Source organism: Lissotriton vulgaris, chromosome 8 (assembly GCF_964263255.1).
Source record: "Lissotriton vulgaris chromosome 8, aLisVul1.2, whole genome shotgun sequence".
In the NCBI taxonomy this organism is placed as follows: Eukaryota; Metazoa; Chordata; class Amphibia; order Caudata; family Salamandridae; genus Lissotriton; species Lissotriton vulgaris.
The window spans coordinates 196,308,253-196,327,762 of record NC_141696.1 but is presented as its reverse complement, the minus strand read 5'-3'; the positions used below and the strand labels follow the sequence as shown (position 1 = coordinate 196,327,762).

Sequence of the window (19,510 nt, the reverse complement as noted above, 5' to 3'; positions counted from 1 at the left end):
TTCAGATGCCTGTCATGTGTCATAATTCTGACCCTTGAAGTATGTTTACTCTATGCGCATTTACTGTGATTGTTAAGACGTATTAACAACATAGTTAACCATTCCAACATGGCCGAATCAAATGTTTGGTCTGTGACCTGCGACCTGTGTCCTTTGTCTATGTTGTTACTGTCTCAGTATTTACACTGCACAACGCGTTGCACAAACTTACGTGAACAAGGCTTCTCGTAAGCCGAAACATGTTGTAAGGGGTCATTAAACACCCTTGGAACCTGCTGATGTCTGGCGATTATTGAGTGCCTGAGAGCGTGGTACAATCTGTTACGAGGTGACTGACATATATATATATATATATATATACACACATACATACACATACATACATATACACATACATACATACACACACATGCCGCTTACTACAGGAGCAGAACAAATCAAGAACGGATGTGGATTATTGTTATCTCCAAATTGTAGTTTCTCTTAAGCATTTGTGAAGTGATAAACTGCGCACCTTTAGATCCCTCCATTGCACTTGCATCTATGTGTTAGGCTCCCAACCAAAATGAGATGCCAATAAAAGGAGAGGTGATGGCCTTTAAGTGAGGTATTTCTGATTGGCCATGCCAGACATGGAAATAAGAAACCTCTCTAACCCACTGCAGACTGCTCCTCTGAACGGAAAGCGGACATCCTGCGAGCACTGCTATATGTGTTCCAACATTGGCAGATTTTTACCAGAACAAATTCAGAAAAATTCAGTGGGGCCAGCCCGGATCCCAGGGCCAGCTCAATAACAGCTGCCGGATCCGTGATCCGGCAGTGTCCCCCTCTTATCCTGAACTGTACCAAACTCAGTGGTACTCATTTATCAACTTCAGTACTATGAAAGGCTGAGTGTACTGCTCAGAGATTAAATTGTGACCGCAAGATCAAACACTGATCCCTGCAGTGGATGCATTAGCCCATGCATCACCAGACTATGCTACTCTTCAAGAGACTCTGCTCATGCTGCGATGATGTTATTATGAGAAAGACTTCTCTGGGCATTAAAGTGTAGTTGGTAGCCGACGCAGGTCAAACCAGGAAAGAGCAGAAGCCTTTCTGCACTCACTGCCTGTCACTTTGAGATGGACGTACCTGACCCACCCATTGCCTCAGTGACCTGCTGAAGGCTGAGTCCACAGCTGCATACTACCCAGTTCCTTGACACCTCACCTGCAGGCTGCTTTTCACACAATGCCAGCTCAAACGTTGTTGCTGATCTGACTCTCCAAAGCTTTTCCTTCTTGGAACCCTTACATAGCACTACCTGCCCAGCCCCTGAGTTGCCATCTTCACCAGCTAAGCAGGACCGGAAACAAGGAAGAACGCTATCAACTTTTTCACAAATATGGCCAATGCTGAACTGCCTTGTACTGTCTGCTAGTTGCACCTGTCTCTAAACCAGCACTGTCAGCTACTGCTGTTGTTTTTCCAGGATGGTGACAAGACAATTTTCTCTAGCAAGACCCCTCTTCCTGCAATCGAAGACTAGAAAAAGGGATATATATTTGAACTCTTATGATGCTTAAGAATATGGATCGAATGATGATGAAGACTAGAAAAAAGGTAAGGCGGTTTGAATGTTAAATATTTTAAGGCTGATTTTAAACTCTTACTTACAAAAATGGAGCATGTATTATGGAGATTACTCCAGATAATTTGTCCAACTTCTAATTTTAAATCACATTTGCCTCTGAGCGCCTATGGCAGTCATTAGACATATTTACTGGCTCAGGATACAGAGAGGGTAGGCATATCAACCAAGAAATGTTATGTTAAAGATTGTACTCCATGAATGTGGGCCACTTTTTTTAGGTTGCCCGGGCTGAATTTTGGTCCCAATCTGACCAAAGTAAAAGAGAACAAGTGGATAACATCTAAGGAGGCGGAGTTTCTTGTGAACACCAACCCCAGGACTCCGGCCTTCTATATTTTACCGAAAATACACAAGCCGACCCGCCCCCCCCCCCGGGTCGCCCGATTGTGTGTGGAATACAATCGGTTTTGGAGCCATTATCTCAGTTTGCGGACTATTTCCTACATGAATCAGTGATTACTCAAAACTCCTTCGTTAAGGACACGATGGATATTCTTAACATACTGAACGAAATTACATTTGATCCATCAACTGAAATGTTAGTTACCATCGACATTGAGTCACTATACTCATGTATCCCCCAGGATACCGCGCTTGTGGCGGCTGCGCGGGCATTAGCAAAACAAGAGTGGTTCTATGATGTCCCCCAAAGTTTTATCCTACAGTGTATAGAACTGGCACTAACCAGGAATTTTTTCAGTTACAAGGAGAACATGTTTCTCCAAGTAACGGGCACTTCAATGGGCGCAACCATGGCACCGAGCTTGGCCTGCATCTATGTAGGCCAGTTCGAGGAACACGTCATCGATTCTAACACCAACCCCTTCAAGGGCAATCTACGCTTTTGGAAGAGGTATATCGATGACGTGTTCTGCGTCTGGACTGGAGACGAAACTGCTCTCCTTGAATTTCTAAACGGGCTAAACAATCAGGATCAAAGCCTCCGTTTTACCTGGTCATACAACAGAAATAAGGCTGTGTATCTCGATCTAGACATTGAAGCCACAGAAAATGGCCTTAAAACAAGTGTGCATCAGAAGCCCACCGACAGAAACTCTTTGCTCTCATATGAGTCATACCATCCCAGGGCCTTGAGAGATAATCTGCCGGTGGGTCAGTTCCTCCGCTACCGGAGGAACTGTTCTTCCACTGCAGGATATAATGAACAATCGAAAATCCTGAGTGAGAAATTGGAAGCCAGGAAATACCCTGTCAAGGTGATTAAACAAGCCAGAAAGAGGGCCCTCAACACTCCGAGAAGTGCCTTGTTAGAGACCAACACAAAAAAGAAAGATGAATGTATTCCTGTTGTAATGACATTTGACCCTCTTCCTACAAAAATACGACAGTCTATCAGAAAACATTGGTCGCTATAATCAAATAATGAATTTAAGATGCCTCCACCACGTTTTGGTTTCAAGAGAGCTTGCAATTTGAAAGACAAGTTGGTACATACGAGGGTCAAGCCATCTACTGATCCTAAAAGCAATACAATTCCTAATGGCCACTATCCCTGTGGAAATTGTTCCGTTTGCCCACTAACTGCCAAAATATCGACCATAACATTACAGTCAGGAAGAATATGGTCGTTGAGACAATTTAGCAACTGTAACACCACAAATGTGGTATACAGACTCCAATGTCAATGTGGGTTGGAATATATCGGGCTAACAACACGCAAAAAAAAACTGAGGATACAGGAGCATCTGAGCACTATCAGGGAAGGAAAGCTCACAACAAAGTTAATACAACATTGCCACAGGAACAATCACACCTTCACGTGGGTGGTACTGGAAAAAGTGACTGGAGATGCGCAAACAGACGAAAGACTACTAATAATATAAGAAGCCAGATGGATCTATAAGGAGAGAAGCGAACAAAGAGGATTGAATGAGCTCCTGGAATGGAACAAATTACACTGAATTTGTCCTTTTTCATCGGTGGGGGTGTCTCACGACAATGCTTTATGATAACTTAACCCTCCTAGAAATGTAGGCATTGAAGCAACCTGATAAAAGAACTTGAATACCCCTTAGATATGAATTAATAAGAGTGATGGGGACATCATAAACTACATCTCGGCTCTAGATATTCTGGCCTCTAATATACAGTGAGTGTAAACACACACCAGTACAACTAGCACAACAGAGGGGACTGATCGATTTCACATTCGTCTGATTATAGCGAGTAGTGTAGGCGAATGATCATGAGCCTGGGAGAGAATATACTGTAAAGCACATTTAATTTCTTGTATAGTTATTCTGAACTCACACCAGTACACCTTGCACAACAAAGGGTACAGATTGGTCCTAAATTCGTCTGAATATAGAGAGCAGTGCTGGCGTATGATCAGAATTAAATATGCAGTAGGATATACTCGATGCACAGAATTCCATTTGTAGCGGTACCACTATTTGCAAACTGAATATATCCCGATATTAACACACATATAGAAAGAGAATACTCCGAGACCCGCTAGTTACGAGATCTCGCGAGAAGATTACAGTACACCACAGCCTCTACTTTGCTCTATGTGGTTTAACCCCATCTAAGATGGCTGCCAAATAGCGCGAGAGTAGCCCAGCCCACCGCGGAGGATCATTCAATCTCGGAAGTACGTAAATACAAAGGAACCGATGGGGACTGTGATCGAGGGACGAGATAAGGCCGACAACAACCCTAATATCGGTAAAGTAGAGTAAGAGGGGCTAACGAAACGGGTCTTAGAGGAGTAGATAGTTAGACCAAGAAACAGGGTAAGTGAGTAGTGCTCACAGAATTGTGATGTTGTTTTTCAGTTAAAGATAACGGAAGGAGGTGATACATGACTCACAGAAGGAGTCGACATTTACTTGTTTTTACGGCCTCTCGGCTGGTATGAGAGATATCTGCCGCTAGAGGGTAAATATGGCATTATTTACTTGGCTTGTGCAGTGGTACACTAGAATACACGCTTGGCAATGAAGTAAAACTCGATTTTATCTCTTTTTTTTCTGTGACAGTGTTTGAAACCCTGGTGTTCAATGCAGTGGCGTAAAAAGTATATGCCCTGAAGAAATTGCCTGACAAGTACCATGGCAATGAAACATGTTGGCAAGTAGAATATGGTTCTATAGGTAGTGGCCATATTCACTTTTTTAATACACGCAACCAGCACAAAAGAACAAGAATAAAGTTATCTGTTCGTGCTGTATGCGTGGGTTTATGTTGTATGTTATATGTTGTGTGACATCACTTTATATGTTACTTGTACTGTCTCCACTGCACTTATCACTGATAACACAGTCGTTTTCACTTGGACACCTTTCTTTTAAGCTAGATGGCACCAATGATGATAACAGGGCCGTCCTGGTGAGTACCTACCAGGGGTCCCATTGGTGGTGCGCCCGTGAGGTGCTATCTTGCTCTTGCACATTTTTTTCCAATCACATGTTGGTGTGGGTTTCTTCTCTGTCTAGATAAGGGGACGGGCTTTTTAAAGGTGGGCTACTGACTGGCGTATAGCCTACCCTACATTCATAAGGATTGGGAGGCTGTTTGTAATGGATTACGACATGTGATACCCCAGCTCAATTGAAATTGATTGCCCTAGACCTAGGTCATTATTGTAGTTGTGACTTCTTGAGTGGAGGGCGACCTAGGTCTTTAATTCCCTCTTAGCTCCGTGTTGATGTGCCCAATCTGACCCTGCCTGTGCCAGGGCACAAAACAGAGCCATTAGGGACCCATTTTGAGGCCCCCTTTAAAAAACAGCTAGTGATTAGCACCGGTGAGACCCGGCTCACTTAAAGCCCTGGCTGTTATGAGGATACCCAGGAGAACAACATGTACCCTATGGACATCCAAACTGGATAACTAATCTTACACTTCCTCCTGGCAGTTTGATTAGCCTTAGCGCAGGTGAGGAACAACCAATAGACCCTACAATTAATCAATTTTGGGGAAATGTATGGTCCATTTATGAGATAGGAAATATATTGGCAGACATTCACAAGAGTATATATAAGCCTGACCGAGAAAGGCTTCCATTTGTTACTCGTATGAAAAGATCTCATGCGTTGGGAGGAGAACCTGCAGTAATGTCTGACATGATGCGCCATTCTCGAATATCCAATATTCCTCCCAACCGAGATAATATTGATATTGTTACTCCTTTGGGAATAAAGGCAGGAAGGAGGTGCGAACATGCAAAATAACCATAAGAAGAATGGTACCAACCAGATATGATCAATAGGTGATGCTATTATCAGATACATGTTGAACTTATATCTGCATATGCCACCCACTTAACTCAAACTGCAAAACAGTAGTCAAACGCCAAATAAATGAAACTTAACTTTCCAATCAACGGGTTTTGAACAATAAATGCTTAACATGTCTTCCTTTTGTCAGAAGCTGTTAAAAGCATCTCAGTTACAAAGCAGGCATGGTGGCGGACTTAACTGACTGCGATACCCCACTGTTGAAGTTACCAGCGAAGTCAGATGACAAACCATGAAAATTGTAGTCTCAGGTATGGAGTATATTATGCATTGGCAACACGTTCTAGGATACCTTAAATTGTTAATAATGTGATTTCATCCACAAACTGATTTGGCAGCTGTGTAACCGCCATTTACCCTTTAATGCATCAGGTTGTGATGACCATTGCTATACCTATCGAGTAACCTGCTTGATGATTTCATTTTATTAACTGAATTGTGTCCGCTACCCGTCGTTGCCTAATGTATATTCTACAAGTATGCTGTGCATTAACTGAAAGAATGTCTGGCCCCATAGAGGCATTTGCATTGATGTCTATACACCTGTTTAATAACACCCATAAAGCGTATGTTTAAAAAAATAGCAGCTCGTTTGCCGGGATAAAAGTGTTAATTCACAGCACTTATCAGAGACACTGTCCAGAGGCCCATGCCTGCTGCAAGAACCGCACACCGCACAGTCACTGCTTGTCATGGTGTCTCTATGTTGGTGTTGTCGGTTCTTGTTCTAGTATCTGCGAGTTTGTTCAATTGATGGTTTATGTGTTATGTTTGTATTGGTGCCATCAGTGCTAACCAGGGTGTGTCTTTATATCTGGGCAGTCAGCGATTGTATCAGTGTCTCATTTTATAGTTGCAACTAATAATTGTATTTGTGTTTCTCTGTTTTTATCATATCAGTGATTGCCCTGGTATTTCTCAGTTTTTGATATACGGTCCTTGTGATGACAACGCTGTCTTGGCACAGTGGTGAAGCTGGTTGCGCCATCTCCCTGTGCTTGTGTAGTATATGCCTACGCTGGGACTGCTGTGCGATGATGCAATCAGATGTTACACTCTTATGTTGCATGCTTGTGAACAGGTGAGTGCCACACTGCCGCTTCAGCATGTCTAGCGGACTACTGTGTCTGCCTCCCTGTGTTGATGTAGTCACAGTGTGCTCTCGCGTATTTCGCGGTTGGTCGAATGCCAGTATTTATCACACTGCCCCTCTGTGTTATGCTTTGTTGTGTTAGTCTGCCAGCCTTAACCCTCAAGTGTCGGTTTTGGAGCAGGAAGTGCTTGTATTCGTATCTCTCGGATTGGTAAAGTCAGTACTTGTCCCGTTCTAGCACGAGCTCACCCGCCTTTCCTTCCCTGCGCTAGTCAATGAGCAGTCTATGTTCAAACCCTTTGGACTACTAAAACTCAACTGGCACAACTTAGCAGAGTAAACTTCGGAGTTCAACCCACCTCTCTCGGAGTATTCTTTTAAGCCTACTTCTGAAGTACATACTCAGCTAACTCATGACGAGAACTGAGGTTCCGTGACGGTTCCGTGACGACTTGAACCCGTGTTTTCAAGTTTGTCGGAAATACATAATATTGGTATCAGTGAACCGCAAATGATCCATTTAGTATATCCTAGTGTTTTCGCTACGCTACGAGCAAGAGCACTCCTTCCATTGACATATTTCTGATATACCCATGGCATCCATCTTAGATCATGGCCGCCATTTTGTGTTTCCTTGCCCTCACATATGCAATAGCCTCTGATCACTTCATTCACTCCACTTTGATTAAGGACACGTAGCCTTAGCCGGAGATTCACCTCTTACATGACACGTGCACCTTAAACCAGATCACGCTGTAGCTGCATGACTCGACAAAGGCTGCCTCCTCTGCCCGAGGCCAGTCCTGCCAAACTGGTCTTCGTGTCCATTGTACCTGATCATGATTAGGCGGCCGAAGCCGGTAGCCTTGCCCATTTACAACCCACAAACATCCCTTATCCCACTTTTCTATCTTCCACACCTGGCTCTGTTTCTTTCTTTCTGAATCTTTATTAGGGGGAGGTAACGAACTTTACGATGAGGCGGTCCGGGTCCTGAATGCAATATTGACAGGGAATTGTGACAAACTAGTGGGAACCCCTCTTTTCGCAATGTTTGGCCTCAGATATTATCGACGGTTCCTGTGTAACGTCAAATATTTATTGTTTTAGACACAAAGGTTTTGGGAATGTATTACATGTAAAGAATTTGCCCCTAGCATAAAAAACCGTATATAAGGAGCAGCCCTCTTTGTACAAATCGAACAGGCTCCTAGTCTCTGCCCGTGTGTAGATTCTGTGACTTCTGTGTCCCTGCAGTAATAAACCTTTGGTCTTTGACGCCACCATCGAGAAGCCCGTGTTTCTGTTCATTTGTGCACCAAGGCAGGTGGAACTCCGGGGTCTTCGGGTGTTGTACCCTGACACCTCTGGACGGAACCAAAAAGTCCAGAACTCCAATTGGCGCCCAACGTGGGGCGACGTCATTCGGTACCGGTCCAAAAGCCTGAAGAGTTCGAGAAGCTTCGTGTGAAGATTCCTGAGGGAGGCGCCCCACTTCATCGATCCCGGCATATCGCAAAAGTGGCCCGAAGTTCTCTTCCACGAGGGTTTCCCGTTCAGGACGGCTGCAGTGGGCCGTTGCCTTGACCGTCGCCCTGTCTTGGACCCGAAGTGGTGCAGTCCTTAGTACGGCGAAACGTGACGGGTTTCTCCTTGGTGACGTCTTCAGTGACTCAGTTAAGTATTTAGTGATAGCTAGCTGGTTACTTTGTGAGGATTGTTAAAAATCCTTGATCGGTTCTTGGTTTGGTTTGGTTTTGTCAGATTATCACTGGTTGTTCTAGTTACGATAATCTATTTGGTTTAGTTTTGGGTATCGATACATCAGTTCGTTTTGGTAGGCCTAAGTTCTTGGTTCGAGTGCACATATTTGTTCCGTGTTTTGTTTGTTTTGTGTTCCGGACTGAAAATGGTAAGTCGGAGAATGTTGTCTTGTTTTGGTTGCAACCGTGACTCACGATTGGAGGACTCTTGTCTGGTTCCTCCGATTGGGACTCCCCTATATGATTTATATTGTAAGTATGGCGTGGGTCCTATAACTTATAATGAGATATGGGTCCGCTATTGTAAGAAGGATGGTGTCCTTAGTTGGCCACTGCATGGTAGTTTTGAACAAGAGATTCTCGACAATTTAGAAGAGAAATTGTTCAAAAAGAAAGCCCGGCCGGCAATGTTTGATTCCTTCCGTTATTGGCGGAAAGAATCCAAACAGAGAGAAATGAGAAGGTTGAAGAAAGAGCAGAAAGAACAAGAAGAGTTAACTCTAGAACAAGCGACTAAACAGTTGCAGGCTAACGAGTGTGAGAAGGTCATAGATGTAGCCATTAGAGAGCATAACTTAGCGATTGACAAGTGCTATCCTGCCTTGCCATCGAAAATGGCTAAGATACTGGAGGACTCCGAAAACGATCCTCTGCTATCTTATCTGTTACGGTCACCTCCACCGTATGCACAAGGTGCTACGACTCCACTCGTCCCGAATGTTCAATTGCCGGTTGCTGGACAACCTGGTGCTCCTGCTCCTATCCCTCAGAATCAAGTTCCTGTACTTCCAGTGGTGAATGTAAATGTTCCTACAGCTCCTCCTCTTCCTACACTGCCAACCCCTATACCTACCCCTGTACCTACTGCTCCAGAAACTATTTTCCTCGATACTCCTACTGCTTCCTCATCTATTCCTACCTCCACTGCATTCTCTATGTCTGCGAGTGTACTAACTCCACTTTCTGTTCGTCGAAGAATCACTGATTCGGTTACTAATATGCTGTCTCCTATATATAAAACTTTGATTAAGACTCCTACTCCTGACTCTGTTCAGAGACGGAGTCAGCTTCCAAGTACTGAGGAACGGGGAGTTTTAGATTCCACGGCTCTCAGATGGATTTCGAAGGGTAGAAGATATAGTACAAGAGATGTGCTAGACACATTTATGCAGTGGGGAGAACCAGCGCAACGATACGTCTTTGATGAGATGTGCTCGTTGTTACGTGAAGAGATAGAAGAAGACGATGTCGAATCAGATTTGGAAGATTTAATTAGGGTTCAAAAGGAGTTTGCTGCTGGAATGATAGTGGGTGAGAATATAAAGCAAGCGATGGAACTCATTTTAAGTTTTCGGAATGATCCATCTCTTCGTTCACCGAGAGATTTAGAGAAAGGTAAAATGAAGCTAAGTCGCCAATATCCTATGAGGGAGGTTCCTCCAATTTGGCGCGAAGCTGTGCAAGCTGACGCACCGAATGGTGTTGCAGCTGCTCCAGCACAGTTCCAACGAGTGTGGATACACATTCCATGGAAGCGAGCAGAAGTGTTAGCAGTGAAACAGGCCTTGCCAGATCCGCGTAAGAATCCAGCCGGATATTACAAGGAATTAACACAGACAGTTGAGGCTTGTATAATGAACTTAGCAGACATTGATATGTTGTTTGGTAATGTAGTTCCGCAACCAGTGTGGGCTAAAATTCGTAGAGAAGATCATCAGGCTGCTTTAGGTGGTGATTGGGCAGCTATCACTGCAGCAGATAATCAACAAATAGGTGGTGCGAAACCTGAACCTTTGATCGCTAATCTGCCAGGTAGAATAATTGATCTAATGAAGACTCTGATGCCAGCATTGCGTGTTAATTGGGACAAGTTGTCAGCATGTAGGCAAAAGAAAGACGAAAGTGTCTCGGACTTCTTCACGAGGTTCGAAGAGACTTTTGTGGATCATAGTGGTCAGGACATGAGTACAGAAGGAGGGCAAAGACTGTTTGTAGATAAATTTGTGCATAATTTGTTACCTGAATTATGCAATAAATTAAAAGACTCAGAAAGTGCGTGGGCTGTATCTACGACAGCGCAAATACTTGCGACTGCACAGTACTACGAAAATAGAGATAAAGAGGAAAAGGAAAAATCAGAAAAGAAAACGAAAGATTTAAAAACTAAAGTTCTTTTGCAGCAGGCGTATCCGCCTCGCGCGAATCAGACTAATACGCAGCAAAACTCATACCAAAGGACAGATTATAGTACATCAAGACCTCAATATCAATGGAATCAGTGCGCGTACTGCAAGAAAGAGGGTCACTATAAAAATGAATGTCCGATCTTAGCGCAAAATAATGCAGCAGCAGCTCAGAGAGGTCGTGGTGGTTTTGTGCAGAATTCTAGAGGACGAGGACGAGGTGCTATGCCTCCACAAACGAATGATCGTCCCTCCAATCACTTTGATCAGAGAAATGGACAATCTGTTCAGCAAAATAGATCTCAGCAATATCTTGTTGAAGATTATTGTGAAGTAGAAGAGGGTTTTCAACAAAATGGGTACTAGGACAGCCATGGACAGAGAGAGGGAGTAGTATCAGTTCCAGTGGATCAGAGTGGGCCTTATGTCGCAGTAGCAACATCAGGTGTAGTCGAACCGTTTCTGTTGGATACTGGTGCCGCAAAAAGTTCTATCATGCATGCGAAACTCCCTGGCGCACCTTTGTCTGGCTCAACAAATGTTTCCGTAGGTTTTTCAGGCGCCCCTGTGTACAACCCGATATCTGGTCCTTTGTCTATTTCTGTTGGACCGTGCCAATTGAAAGCACCCCTGATTTTGACGACAGGTTGTAATGAAAATCTGCTTGGTTTAGATTTGTTAAAACGACTATATGCGACATTGTACTGTTCTCCGGAAGGAGTACAGCTTACATTGGGTAAAAATATCACCTCTCCGATGTACTTGTCAATGGACGCACTCCCGCCGGAGCTACGTTCACTCCCTGATTCTCTTTGGGCGACTGGTCCTAATGATGTAGGTCTCCTAGAAATTCCACCGTATGTAGTAACTTTGAAAGCAAATGTGAAATTTCCAAGAATTCCCCAGTATAAAATATCGAGTGAAGGTGAGCGTGCACTTTTATTGATTGTGCAAGACTTGATTAAGAAGGGTGTAGTTGAAGAAACTAGAGGAAATGTCTGTAACAGTCCTGTATTACCGATTCTGAAGCGAACTGACCCTACAAAACCTCCAGTTTATAGGTTTGTCATAGACCTTAGAGAAGTTAATAAGATTGTAATTCCGCAGTTTCCTGTAGTACCAGACATTACTGCCTTGTTAACATTGATTCCTGCTACAGCTACATGGTTCTCAGTTATTGACCTAAAGAATGCTTTCTTTAGCATTCCGATAGCCGAAGAAAGTAGGGATATTTTCGGCTTCTGTTTAGGAGGTCGAAGTTTCAGATTTAAACGCGCTCCACAAGGCTATTGTGAAAGTCCATCCATTTATAGTCAAGCTTTAAAAAGTCAGCTAGATTCCTTTGTCCTTCCTCCAGGTTCTGCCCTAGTACAGTATGTAGACGATCTTTTAGTGGCTGCCGATGACAAGGAAACTTGCAAAGCAGCTACAATTTCCCTATTGCATCATTTGTCTAATTTGAATCATAAGGTGTCTCCTTCCAAGATGCAATACTGCTGCCAAGAAGTGACCTACCTAGGTCATCTCTTGTCAAAGGAGGGAAGGAAGTTGACCCCAGAAAGAATAAAAGCCATTACGCAGATGAGTGTTCCACGCACACAGAGAGAGGTACGTGCCTTCCTAGGTATTACCTCTTACTGTAGGCAATGGATCCCAAATTTTTCTCTTTTAGCGAAACCATTGGTAGCTTTGACTGGGAAAAATGTTCCGAGTCCGGTGCCATGGTCTGATGAATGTCAAGAGAGTTTTACTGAATTACGAAAAGCATTGTGTTCAGCTCCTGTATTAGGTACACCTGATTACAGCAAGCCATTCACGCTCTACGTTCACGAAAGAGAAGGTTGCGCGTTGAGTGTTCTGACACAGAAATTTGGTGATAAACAACGCCCTTGTGCGTATTTTTCATCAACATTAGATCCGGTAGCCAGAGCGTTACCTAGTTGTTTGAGGGCTACAGCGGCAGCTGCAGCTTCCATTCGACAATCTGCTGGTTTGGTGATGAACAATATGCTAGTGGTCATGGTTCCTCATGCAGTGGATACACTCATGAACCGAACGAAGACACAACACCTTACTAGTGCGAGATTATCTGGTTACGAGCTGACATTATTAGCGAGTCATATTCAGATCAAAAGATGCAATGTATTGAATCCAGCAACATTGTTGCCGACTGATCAAGAGTCGAGTGATTCTGAGCCACATGACTGTTATTTCAAAACGGAGGAAGAGACAAAAGGACGTATCGATTTGAAAGATACTCCCCTGTCCGACCCAGATGGTACGCTATATGTGGACGGGTCATGTTTTAAATTGGAGAATGGTGATGTGACTGCTGCCTACGCGGTAACGACTTTGAAGACGATTGTGGAGACTGCAAGAGTGAGTCAGAATTCTGCCCAAGCTGCAGAATTAATAGCTCTAACGAGAGCGTGTGTTTTAGCTAAGGGAAAGAGAGTGAATGTGTTTACAGATAGTCAGTACGCATTTGGCGTGGCCCATAGTTTTGGCCGGTTGTGGAGAGAAAGAGGTTTCATTACGTCCCATGGGACTAAGATCCAACATGGTCAGCTAGTTAACGACTTGTTGGAATCTCTAACCTTGCCGACTGAAGTTGCGATTGTGAAGTGCAGTGCTCATAAAGCAATCACGGATGATGTTGGTCGTGGGAATGCCTTTGCTGATGAAACTGCTAAACAGACAGCTAGAGACACGATGAGTAGAATGTACGTTGCTACGTCTGCAAGATGGATTGCTGAGTCTGGAATGTGTGAGGACACTATGGAAAGTGTGAAAGAGATTCAGAAAGAAGCGACTGAGGAAGAGAAACGTGTATGGAGAGAAAGTGCGGGCAAGTTGGACTCGAATGGATGTTGGATTGATTTGACAGAACAGCAGCGTTGGATGTTGCCTGATGCATATGTGCTTGCAGTAGTGACGATGGCGCATGGAGTAGCGCATATAAGTTCTAAAGGGATATGTAAGATGTTGGCTCCGGTCTGGAAGAATGAGGGAATCAGTAAGTGTGCAGAGAGAGTGGTGAAAAATTGTATGGTGTGCTTGATGCATAATCCTGGCAAGGGAATTCCAACTCCAGCTGGTCATTTCGCTCCTCCTTCCTGCCCCTTTGAAGTGATTCAGTTAGACTTCATTCACATGGAACGCTGCAACAATTTAAAATACGTCCTGGTGGTAGTTTGTGCTTTTTCCAGGTGGATAGAAGCATACCCACTAAAGGACAACACTGCTCTATCAACTGCCAAAATTCTTCTCAAGGAATTTTTCCCTAGGTATGGAATGCCACGGATTGTATGGTCAGATAACGGAAGTGAGTTTATAGGGAAAGTTATGCAGAGTGTGTGTGCCGGCCTAGGATTGAAACAAAAATTCCATAGTGCAAACCATCCCCAGTCTGCTGGTTTAGTCGAGGGTTATAATGGCACTCTGAAGCTTAAGATAGCCAAAATACAAGCATCCACAGGTTTAGCCTGCCAGACGCACTTCCTTTGGCCTTGTTATCAACGAGAGCAACAGTGCATTCTAGAATAGGGCTTTCTCCATACGAGATTGTGTTTGGCCGCCCGGCAAATATCTGGGGTGTGCCAAGGCCTAAACAATTTTGCTCCATTGAATATCCTATGTTGATAGACTACCTTTACGACTTGACTGCTAAATTAAGTCTTATTCATCAACAGGTCTTCGATGCTTTGCCAAAACCTCCGGAGAGTCCAGGGCATCAGCTGAAACCCGGCGACCACGTGGTGGTCAGAAACTTCGCGAGGACAAAGAATCTTCAGCCTCGCTACATCGGCCCCTTCCAGGTCCTGCTGGCAACGAGGACAGCCGTACGTGTCGCTGGCCGAAAACACTGGATTCACGCTTCTCACGTAAAGCGTGCTCCGTTGCCGCTGCCTTACGACGACTGGGTGAAGAAGGGAATTGGTGCCTCCGAATCTGAAATCACTCCGAAATTTATCCCTTTCAGCGATGCCGATTTGATTACTGACACTTTGAAACTTGACTCTCCTCCTGAAAAGACTCCTTTGAACACTGAACATTTGTCTCCAGCATCAGAAGAAACTTTGCTATCTGCGAACTTAAACTCTGCAACAGCTGCTAGTGATACACTATTTTCCGATCAGACAGTACCAGCGAAGCAGAAATACAACCTTAGAAGCCATAAAAAGGACAAATAAAGCAGGCAACTGCATATTGTGATTTTGATATATTGAACCTTTTGCCTTCAGCCAGGAAGTTTGCTATTGTTTATTGTTTTTAAAATTGCCTTGCCGTCTGGGTAGCCGTAGGGTCGTGGCTGTGTGCCTAGTTTGAATTTGCAGGGGTCTGACACAAGGTCGATCTTTCTGTTGGTTCTGGGAACTCCCAGGGCTGATAGAGGCATTTTCATCTACGTACACATCATCAGTGGTCGCGAGCGGATTGTAGAAGATGGAGCTTCCTGCGCTGCAACGAAAGAATGTGATTTACGTTCGCAGAAACAGACTTAATAGAATTCTTCACAGCAAATGTTTCTTGATGCAATGTGCCGTTACATTTTTGATTGTTTTAGCAACATTGGTGGGTGGAATCGTCTTTAGCATAAATTTGATTTTTGTGCCAGTTTCTACAGTACCTCCCCTTGATCCTGCTATTTCTACTGTTTCTTCTATACACTCTTTTCACTCGTTTCCGGAACATGAGCAAGCCAGACGCTCAGAATTCACCAACAACACTTTTGTACAGCTCTTGCACCAACACCAACTGGTAGTTAACACTACAGACTGCTGGGTGTGTGGCTTGATACCTCACACTATGAATAAAGGTATTCCCTATTTGGATTTGCCTTACAGCTATAATGGATCATTTCAGGCCTTCCAAACCATCTTTGCTTATGCCCTTGAAACTTATCCTCCACGTCCGCCACGTTCCACTAAATATAACTCTGCTAACAAAGCTTTAGTCCAGGGAATTATTGACATGGTCAAGGACGTCAATAATACTCCATCATACCCTAGAGACGAATTGCGAGTATATTTAAGTTGGAATACTTCAGAGTATCGCCTTAGTTTAGGAGAAAGCAAGCGTAAAAGCTCAACTCCAATCTGGGTCGTACCTCACCGAGGTCAGGTCTGTTTGCAAGGTAATGGGAGAAATCCGAGAGCTCAGCTAGGGAGGAGTGAGTGCGTAGAGACTTATGTGTTTCCGGCTAACTCTTCCCCTGCCTTTCTTACTGCTAGGGGTACCTATTTCATTTGTCGAGACAGAGCTTATACATGGTTGCCTGCCGACTTCTCAGGATCATGTTATATTGCTCGATTATTGCCTCCGACATACACTGCTTCACCTGATTACCACAGAACAAGAGTAGCGAGAGGTGTCTTCAGCAAGGAAGATACCGCTGGTCAGGAAGCCGGAGACTTCTTCAAAGGCTTCCTTCCGTTCTGGGGACCTATGGCCAATAGTAGAAACATACGTCAGCTAACACGGGTAGTTGAATCTACTATTACTGAAACTGCTGGTGCCCTTAGCAATCTGACAGCTGAGCTTCAGGCGGATAGGCTCATGACGTTGCAGAACCGTATGGTTCTAGACGTTATACTTGCAGATCGAGGTGGGGTATGCAGAATGATCCAATCGAGCTGCTGTGTCTTTATTCCTAATAATGCTCCAACAGTCTATGAGGCGATCTCTAAGTTGCACAAGATTTCAGACTCCATACATGTAGACAAAGGAAACTGGTCCTTCATGGAGTGGTTTTGGACTCTGATCTCAGCGTGGGGATGGAAGGTTCTAATGGTCATTGGTGTCATCCTAGTATTCCTATTCTCATGTTGTCTGATTATCCAGTGTGGTCCTGCTCTGTGTAGTCTTTGTGCTGCGACTTGTCTCAGAAAACCACCCGCGTTTGGAGAAAAGACACGAGAAAGGATGATGATACAACAACATGTCACTGACCTGATGAGCATAGAACTAGATTCTGACATAGACTGAGTAATTGCCTATGTAAGGGCAAAAGGAGGGTCTGAGGTTCCGTGACGGTTCCGTGACGACTTGAACCCGTGTTTTCAAGTTTGTCGGAAATACATAATATTGGTATCAGTGAACCGCAAATGATCCATTTAGTATATCCTAGTGTTTTCGCTACGCTACGAGCAAGAGCACTCCTTCCATTGACATATTTCTGATATACCCATGGCATCCATCTTAGATCATGGCCGCCATTTTGTGTTTCCTTGCCCTCACATATGCAATAGCCTCTGATCACTTCATTCACTCCACTTTGATTAAGGACACGTAGCCTTAGCCGGAGATTCACCTCTTACATGACACGTGCACCTTAAACCAGATCACGCTGTAGCTGCATGACTCGACAAAGGCTGCCTCCTCTGCCCGAGGCCAGTCCTGCCAAACTGGTCTTCGTGTCCATTGTACCTGATCATGATTAGGCGGCCGAAGCCGGTAGCCTTGCCCATTTACAACCCACAAACATCCCTTATCCCACTTTTCTATCTTCCACACCTGGCTCTGTTTCTTTCTTTCTGAATCTTTATTAGGGGGAGGTAACGAACTTTACGATGAGGCGGTCCGGGTCCTGAATGCAATATTGACAGGGAATTGTGACAAACTAGTGGGAAGCCCTCTTTTCGCAATGTTTGGCCTCAGATATTATCGACGGTTCCTGTGTAACGTCAAATATTTATTGTTTTAGACACAAAGGTTTTGGGAATGTATTACATGTAAAGAATTTGCCCCTAGCATAAAAAACCGTATATAAGGAGCAGCCCTCTTTGTACAAATCGAACAGGCTCCTAGTCTCTGCCCGTGTGTAGATTCTGTGACTTCTGTGTCCCTGCAGTAATAAACCTTTGGTCTTTGACGCCACCATCGAGAAGCCCGTGTTTCTGTTCATTTGTGCACCAAGGCAGGTGGAACTCCGGGGTCTTCGGGTGTTGTACCCTGACACCTCTGGACGGAACCAAAAAGTCCAGAACTCCAGAACCCCCACCCATAGCTTTTTTGCGTCGGATCTCCAGAGTTGTACAAGTATTGGCATTGGAGTGTCCCATTTCTTCACCAATAAACAACCTCCATCGCTGTTTTATATAACCATCACTACAACGCTGCGGTACTGCACTGTCTGGTACTATGGCCAGTATATGAAGTTAAATGGTTCCGCCCATAAATATGTACAGAAGTGCACTGGGGGAGCCGGTGCATGCTTGGTGTCTCTCCGTGTTGGACTGTCTGCAAATGCCCCTAGTGTGTCATGTTGTGGTGCAGTGTCAGAGCTCGCCCTGATGTCTCTTTGTGCTAGTGCAATCATTGTTCCCGCAGTGTTCTATTTGTGTTACATAAGACGCTAGTTTTACAGATGTAGTTCTGGGTTCGTAGAGCAATCTTTGTCATTGTGTCTCTTTGTGTCAATTAACTGGACATGTGCAGATAAGCTTTTGCACAGGTGTTTTGTGCCAGTTCACTCGTTTGTAGATAACATGTCGCCAGTGTTTGCCCTACCGGGCGTTTCGGGCCCGTTAGTGCTTGTCCTTATTCTGTGTCGAGTCAGTCAATGGCTGATTATCTGTGAAAAGTCCCACATGATTTTTCCCATGGGTGCCGATTAGTTACCTAGTGATAGTTTTCACTCCACTGGATTAAGCACGCTGTGACTTGTACGTGAACGTGTTAAATAGGAAAGGGAAACTACAGCTCCCAGCAAGCCCACAGCCGTTTGCGGAAAAACAACTGTCAAAAAGTCGCCCTCCTAAAATAAGTGTGATGTTGACCCAGTTTGTGTTTCTCATCGTGCCTGTGCTGCTGTGCAGGTCGGTACTAGGTGTCGGTGAGTTGGTCGTGCAGTCAGCGCTTGTCACTCTTGGTTATATTAACCCCGTCCTCCAACCCTGCTTCCCCCGGTCTCTCACCAGTCTTCCGGCTACCAGACAGCCGAACATGCCTGCAGCTGTTCTTGCAAGATTGTGCTCGGCTGTCAACCCAGAGATCCACCGGAGGTACCACAGAAGTTTCCAGAACGGGCAGTAATCTAAGGCCGCCCCCACCATCTGCAGGAAACCGTGGCATTACTACCGGAAATGCTCCCGTTGGTTGGCAATTAAGAAACATGGTTGGCACATAAGGGTCGTTCATTGGTCGCCGATGTTCAAGGCTAACGGTGATTGGACGGCAGTAGTTTATTTTCTCATCGAGGGCGGAAGCAGACCTTTGTGTACATATCAAAGGGGCGGGGTTAGGTCCTCGTAGTGGGCGGAGCAAAAGCTTCTGTGTAGTGGTGCTTTTGTCTACTCTCTCTTGCCCGAGTCCAAACCCTCGTTTGCAACAAACAGTTGTTTCTCTTTGCAGTGTTGCTGTTCGCCAGTTTTGTTTTTACACGAGACACAAGTGTCTTACGGAGTAGAAAGACATCGATGGTTCGCGTAACCACATTTTTTTTGTTCCGCGGAACATTGCTGCTTTTAAAATTATGCACGTTGTATTTGGCCAGAGCACATCTAGTGCAACTCGACTCCTGTTTTGTGCACAGCGCTGCCAACGGATTTAGATTGCTTATGTTT

The 19,510-nt window shown here is 44.5% G+C and overlaps 1 protein-coding gene across 1 annotated transcript in view; it reads right to left on the bottom strand.

Annotated features, from left to right (window-relative positions):
• The window catches only part of HIKESHI (heat shock protein nuclear import factor hikeshi), a 127,189-nt gene extending 108,133 nt beyond the window's left edge, over positions 1 to 19,056 (bottom strand). Inside the window, exon 1 of the mRNA XM_086933974.1 lies at positions 18,863 to 19,056. Within this exon, the coding sequence (XP_086790100.1) occupies positions 18,863 to 19,000 (138 nt within the window). The 5' untranslated portion in view covers positions 19,001 to 19,056. The remainder of the gene's footprint in view (positions 1 to 18,862) is intronic.
• Positions 19,057 to 19,510: the final 454 nt, after the last annotated feature.